This window comes from Populus alba, chromosome 8, assembly GCF_005239225.2.
Source record: "Populus alba chromosome 8, ASM523922v2, whole genome shotgun sequence".
Classification (NCBI taxonomy): Eukaryota; Viridiplantae; Streptophyta; class Magnoliopsida; order Malpighiales; family Salicaceae; genus Populus; species Populus alba.
In genome coordinates, this window is record NC_133291.1 from 10,478,156 (window position 1) to 10,485,404 (window position 7,249).

General features: G+C 33.9%; 1 protein-coding gene across 2 annotated transcripts; it reads left to right on the plus strand.

Moving 5' to 3' along the window:
- Nucleotides 1–553: 553 nt before the first annotated feature.
- On the plus strand, nucleotides 554–5,135 carry LOC118055683 (uncharacterized). 2 transcript variants are annotated; one of them, XM_035067627.2, is made up of 11 exons: nucleotides 555–955; nucleotides 1,097–1,144; nucleotides 1,287–1,466; nucleotides 1,581–1,647; nucleotides 1,852–1,916; nucleotides 2,645–2,723; nucleotides 3,081–3,199; nucleotides 3,303–3,382; nucleotides 4,329–4,398; nucleotides 4,642–4,719; nucleotides 4,815–5,135. In XM_035067627.2, exons 1-11 carry the CDS (start codon nucleotides 713–715, stop codon nucleotides 4,884–4,886), a joined length of 1,101 nt encoding a protein of 366 aa, XP_034923518.1. In that variant the 5' UTR covers nucleotides 555–712; the 3' UTR covers nucleotides 4,887–5,135. The 2 variants fall into 2 exon arrangements, 1 of the variants encoding a protein (XP_034923518.1); XR_012170554.1 differs by lacking the exons at nucleotides 4,642–4,719; nucleotides 4,815–5,135 and adding an exon at nucleotides 3,771–3,872 and having other exon boundaries at nucleotides 554–955.
- Nucleotides 5,136–7,249: the final 2,114 nt, after the last annotated feature.

Genomic DNA, 7,249 nt, shown 5'->3' on the forward strand with positions numbered 1-7,249 from the left:
AACTACATGGATCCGATCTACTGTGGTGTAAGGAGCAATGCTGGAAGTTGTGGTTTTCTAGGGATGTTGGAGGTTGCCATGGCAGTTTTAAAAGCCACCGCCATGTACACTGCATTTAGGCTCTCTTTTGATTGGATGAAACGTAACTAAAAGTAGAGGTGAATATTATTGGCTTTTGAGTTGCGGTTGTATAATCCATGGTGGGACTTGAGTAGCGGAAGATTGACCTCAAGGAAAATCAGCCTTCTTTACCGTTTCCTCTTTTGAGTTATGACAGTGCCTGTTTTTCAGAGAGAAAAATACGAAGTAGAGGTGAGCGGAACGTGACTTGCAAGATGAAACATTTTATTCTCTTAATTATAAATTTTCAAACTATCAATTTTTTTTCGAACTATTTTATTCTCTTAATTATAAATTTTCTTTTGAGTTATTTAACAAAAATCATTAATTGGGAGTTTTTAAAATTTTAAAGTAAAAATCAATAAAAACAATTATTAAGTGGTAGAATTAAGAATAGTATTTTTTAAGCTTATGATTTAAAAGGTGAAAAGTTTGAGCACCTCGTGTAGAGTTTGCAATTGCCACCCCCCATTCCCCAAACACGCTATAGTTAAACTAGCTTTCAACAAACCAGAAAACCACAAGAAAGTAAAAAGAGCCCCAACCTGTAAACCCTTGTCAAACGCGCCTCTATAAACCCCAACGAAACTAAATGGGGAAGAAGCAGAAGAAAGCGGAAGCCGAAACGGACGCAGAGAGAGTTGAAAACGACAAGGCAGAAAACGAGCTCGAGCTCACTAATGGCGATTCTCACAAGAAGAAGAAGAAGAAGAAAAATAAAGAAAGAAATGAGAGTAATAAAGAAGTAATCAAAGCAAAGGAAATACCTACAGTCAGCGTAGCCATTTCTGGTTCCATCATCAATAACGCTCAATCTCTCGAACTCGCCACTCGAGTACTCCACCCTCTCTATTTAGTATTTCTATTTTTAAAAGAAATTACAGTCGAGTAGTCAGTTATTCAGTTGTTTTTATTCTGTTATCTTTATTATTCCTGTTGTCGTCTTCGTCTTTGATTTTCTGTTTTCATTTTCCAGTTGGCCGGTCAAATTGCTCGTGCCGCGACTATTTTTCGAATTGATGAGGTTTCTATCTTTATTTTCACTATTGATAAAATTAGGGTATAATAAAGTTTAATATTTGAGAAACAATGCTTACGCTACAGAAATGCTTAATCATTATCGGTTCCTTGTTGGGAAACTCAAGTGATGGTTATTGTATAAACAGGTGGTGGTGTTTGATAATAAGAGTAGTTACGAGAAAGAGGATCGTACTTTAATGACAGACAATTATTCGGACGAGAATGAGAGTGGTGCGGCTTTTTTCGTAAGGATCTTGCGGTATTTAGAGACTCCGCAGTATTTAAGAAAAGCTCTTTTTCCGAAGCACTGCAACTTAAGATTTGTGGTGAGTGAGAGACCAATCTATCATTGAATCCTGTTTATTTCATGCGTCTATTGTTCTTCCTTTGTTGGTTGCTCAACTAATGTTGCCTGTACTACTGTTTTTCTCTTTTCAAAGGGAATGTTGCCCCCGCTTGATGCTCCACACCATCTGCGCAAACATGAGTGGGCTCCATTCCGGGAAGGTAAGTTTTCCCCATTTTCCTCCTCCTATTATCTGCAAGGATTTCCATTTGATACTTCTTTTCCCTTATTTTTGTATTCAAATTGTGTTTGATCTCCGATTATTATTATTTTCTTAAAAAAAGTATTAACTTTATCTCTGCACTTTTATATTCACAATCTCTGTTTAGAGCCAGCTTTTGACACATGTTGCAATAACGTTGTAGGTGTCACCCTAAATGAAAAGGTTCCAAATTCTGGGGAAACACTAGTTGACGTGGGCTTAAGTAAGGTAATGTTCCATTGAAGTTTAATGCTGCAGGCTAATCCGTGCCTTTCACTGCTTTTTCATCTTTTGGAGTGAACAAAAAAATTGTCAAGGACCAACAACTAATGCATTCTATTGATTGCTATCATTCACATTTTCAGAGTTGTATAGTTTCTTGGTAACAATCTTCTTTCTATTATAATCAAGTTACTTGATCTAGATTAGAAAGTTTGTGACCAACTTCTGGATGATTGAGCACTTTTTAACGCTCTTGCTTTGTTTTAATTTGAAAATGGAACACTATTTCGCTCAAAGAGGATGTTATTACTACAAAGTCGATCTTTCATCACTTTTCATCTTGACTGCAGTTTCTAAGAACTAATCTGAGAAGCGAGGGTCTGCATTATGAATCCCCTATGGCTTTATTTTTATATCATCATTCAGTACCTAGCATTACCTTCTTTCGTCAAATGTACCTTCTTATGTTTCTGTGTGTGATGTTTCCATTTTCTTCATTTAGATTTTATTTTCAGTGTCTGTTTTATGTTGTGTCATGATAAAGCACAAACTTATCTGAAAGAACGATTCTTTTCTTTCTTTCTTTCCAATGCCTTGCTCGATTCTTTGTGGTGTCTATGGTTAATTCATTAATCTTATTTCATACTCATTTTAATGCTTTCCCTTTGAAGTCTAGATAGGCAAGTAATGCATGGTAAGTTTTATATCTTATGGATTTGAGCCAAATCATGCAGAATGTTTCCATAAATCAAGTGCTTGAACCTGGAATAAGAGTAACCGTGGCTATGGGAACCAACCGCAATTTGGATTCCGGTAAATGAATTTCTGTCTCCTTTTCCCTTTGCTATAAAGTTTCGAAGCTTGGCTGAGTTGTTTTCCCGTCATTGTCTAGGGATTGTTGTGAAGAAAAGAGTAGAGAAGTTATTTATGATTTTTAATCTATTCAACTGATGTTTTGAGCATCAAAGATAAAATTGATTGCAGTTGATACGATGCCCTTTTTTATTTCTATAATTAAGCCCATTTCATTGAGAATCCTATCCTTTTTCTTTCTCTTGGTTTTTGGTTCTTATAATGATTCCAGGAATTACCATTTACCCATTTTAAGCATTGGTTTGCTGTTAACATTAACTTTGTTACAGTTCTCAATTTTATATTGCATTTATCTAGATTCACCACGCCAGGTTGTCTCATTATTGAAGCCGAGGGAGGAAGCAGGAATGTATTGGGGGTATAGAGTGCGATATGCTTCTAATATCAGCTCAGTATTCAAGGATTGTCCATACAAGGTGGTGATACTTTAAATTTTTTTCTGTGTTCCTTTGATATAACTGTACAATATTTTTTCCATTAATTGAAGGCTTTTATCAAATTCTATAATGTCAATCACAGGGTGGCTATGACCATTTGATTGGTACCTCAGAGCATGGTCTCATTATTAACTCATCAGAGCTTTCTTTACCAGCATTCAGGTATGCTCTTGTTCTACATTATCATCTGGGTAACTTTATCTGTTGATTGCTTCTTAGTGACAAGAGGAGATCTCTGTTCTATGTGCAGTTCGTTTAGCTTGTTGCGTTTGGAGAGCCTTTTCAATATGATAATAAAAATGCCCTGGTATAAATTAGAAATGGCAACACGATACTGTTGCTGCCTAATAGATTTACTGTTATCAAACAGGGTAAGCTGAATAGTAAAGAATAAGAGATGTGATTCTCAAATAAACTATTTGTCTTGTGGAGTGATTGGACTGTTTTGTTGCTATGAATCAACATGTTTAATGGCCAACACTCGGAATTGTATGATGGCATTGGTTTCAAGTGCTCAAGACAGTAGGCTGATTTGTGATTTTTGTAATAGGCAGCAGCTTTGAAAGATTTTCAGATAACTCAGAATGCCTTTGGAGGCAATCTTTAAGTACTGACTGGCGCACATGCACGTCCTATTCAGAAGTTTTTTGAGGTCAATTAACCTGTGTTTCCCCCCTTTTTTGGAGAAATATTTATACAATAAGAAAATGTGAAATGGCAGAGTCTATACAGGTGCATATGAGGGTTGCATAAATATAATGTGACTTCCTCTTTGGCTCCAAGAAGTTCTAGAAATTCTCCCATTTAATTATTTTCAGAGCAACGTCTGCATTTATGTTGTGATATGGGATTTTGACTGAAGTATTCCTCTATATTGACCATAAGGCAATTAACTTTTTAATAAAATAATAGAATGTGAATTCACTTTGAGAGGCTACCGAATTTTTTAGTTTGGCAAGTGATAAGCATGCAGTGCCTTTGGAGGATTGTAATCTGCTTTAGGCATGTTCTTTTTAGTTCTGCCATATGTTGGTATAAAGTAGTAACGCCTATGCATTTTATTTAATCGTGATCCATAGATAATTTTATTGTATGTTCAATTCGTTAGGCATCTCTTGATTGCTTTTGGCGGGCTTGCTGGATTGGAAGAGAGTATTGAAGAAGACAGTAACCTAAAGGTATTGCTCTATTGAATCATCCATTGCCATTGTTGAAAAAGCTATCATTTTGTTCTTTTTCTTTTTTTTCTGGGGTGTGTGGAGGGACACAACACTTCTCATATATATGCTGCTTATACTTGATTCAAACCTGTTTGATGGCACATGCTCAAGCTGTTAGTTGCTAACCTGCGGTTGATTCAGCATATTTTTGTTTGAGAATTACCTATTGAATACTGGTTTTGGCATTTCTTCTTCTTTAAGGGTAAAAATGTCCGTGAGGTATTTGATTCGTACCTGAACACATGCCCCCATCAAGGAAGTCGGACTATTCGAACTGAGGTGTTACTCTTTGATTGGCTTCTCGTCCATGTATCAAGATAGCTATCTATCAACCGAAACATGTGATCTGATTAAATCATGTATCTTTTCAACAGGAAGCAATTTTCATCTCACTTCAGTATTTTCAAGAACCAATCAACCGAGCACTGCATAGAGTTCAGCTTTGAAGCTACCAGAAGTTAGCCAGGTGGTCATTCTGCTCTTGATCCTTTGAGGCTCCCATAAGCACATTTTTTGAAGATTCTGGAATTGGTTGCCTGCAACTTGGAAGATTAAAACATCTTCATGTTCTTTATTTAGTCTAGTTTGAGCTGCATGGTTGCAAAATTTGTAATTTCGTTCTAGTAAATTTTCTGAAAAATTTTGGTGATGGATTGGTCAATTCATTAATGCCATTTTTTTTTTAATTTCTACCAGTAACATGAATTACAACCGATCAATGGATCAGCCAACGGGCTCCTCAAATCAAAACAGGGCTGGCCCGTCGTCTCCTCTGGCATTTCCCGTTCCCCTACAAAATATAGGGAGATGTCGCTACAGCTACTAATTACATGCTATGCGTTGATGAAGCCTCTTTATAGCATTGTTATTGTTGGCTATAGTTGACTACACTAAAACTTCTATTTTTTCTACAAAAAAAAAATAAACATAGTAATTTTAATATAACAATCCACAATAACATTTATCCAATACCGTAGTAAAAAACCTACTTTTTGTTTATTTTTTGGTAAATACGGTATGGAGCAGTGCTCCTTTAATGACAAAAACACACTCGTGGTGGTAATTATTGTTAGATTATTACACAATTATACAAGTGAGAGATCAGAGAACATTACTCCAAAATTATAAAAAATACTAAAAGGGATTCACATTTTATTATGCATGTACTTGTATTTCAACATGGTAAATTATCGTTTTACTCTTGCAAAAAAATCATGTTGATGGTGTGTATAGAAGACGTCAATGATTTTCAAGTGGTGTAGACAGGGCCTTCCAGTGACCAAAAAAACCAACAACCATGCCGTTTGAAGTGGAGAGTGGAGGTGCAATTGATGAAGCGGAGCGTGTATTGGGATTAGCGCTGGTTCAACGACAATTGAGATTTTTTTCCTCCCTGCTCTTTTGTCTCCTCTAACCTAGCCAACGTTTAAAATTGTCCTTTTAAATTCTTTGATTTCGATCGTAGTTCTTGTTCTTTTATTAATTTTTCTTTGTTTTTTTAATTTTATCTATTCATATTCGTTCTATTTGATTTTTATAAAAAAAATTATTATTATTTTTTTGATTGTTATTTTTTTAAATATCCATCTCCTGGTTAAATTTGTTTTTTAACCCCATCATTTTCATTTTATTTTTATTAAATTTGATCATTTCCCTTTTAATTGCCTTTTTATGGATTTGGTTTTTTTTTTTTAAATGGTTTTTTTTTTTTTAATATCATCCTTTAATATTGTATTAGTTGTGAATTAGTCTTTGTTATTTTTTTATATGCGATGATCTCGGTTTCATGAACCCGAAGTTGTGAATATGAAATGTTAACCTAGATTGACATTAATATTTTATTTTTTGTTATTTTTTTCACTATTTTCTTTTAAATTTTTACCTTTCGACATTATGTTTACTAAAGATTTAGCTTCTTTATTTATTTTTTATTGGTTTTCTACAGTGATAACTTGCCTCACAATATGGATCACAAATTTACTATGCTAACTCAAATTGGCACAACGCTTTTGCATCATTTTATTTCATTTTGTTTTTATGTCAAATTTTATTCATTATTCTTTTGATTTTTTTCTGCCTCATATACTTTTTTTTTCAAGTTCACCCTTCAATATTTTACTAGCTAAGAATTGCGCTTCATGATTTTTTTTGATGTGGTGTCTAGTCTCATAGCTTGACTCACAAGTATAAAGTGTTAACCCAAATTGCCATCAATGTTTTTTTTTAATTTTTTTTGCATTATTTTTTTTAATTTCATCATTTAATATTTAATTTATTAAAGATGAAATTTTTTTTTATTTTGCTTTTTTTGAGGTTAGCTCAATATCACCACCCAAATCATGGAATTTTCATGCTACCTCATAATATTGAGTTAAGATTTTTTTTGTTATTTTTATTTTTTTTATATCAATTATGTCCTTTATTATTGGGTTATTGTGAAATTCAATGATTTTCTTAACTTATGTCAAGTGTTCGTTTTCTACATGTAATCATTATCGCTTTTTCTTTGTAGATTTAATGCATTTACTATTGTTGATTTTTTTATTGTGTGATTAAATGAAACCGGTATATAATTTAAGTCATTAGATTTTTTCTTCTTTAAAACACACTAACATTGCTTGAACTTTGTTTTTTCACGTTACATTAAAAATTAACCCACCTCGTGACGAAACGTGGAGCACCTATCTAGTTACCCGCTAATCTCTTATGCATTAGTTACTGACAGTTTGATCCAGCAGCATTCCCATGGCAAGTTATGAACCTTGACAGCTACCCTTATTATTATTTTTTAAATGTTTTTAAAAAATAT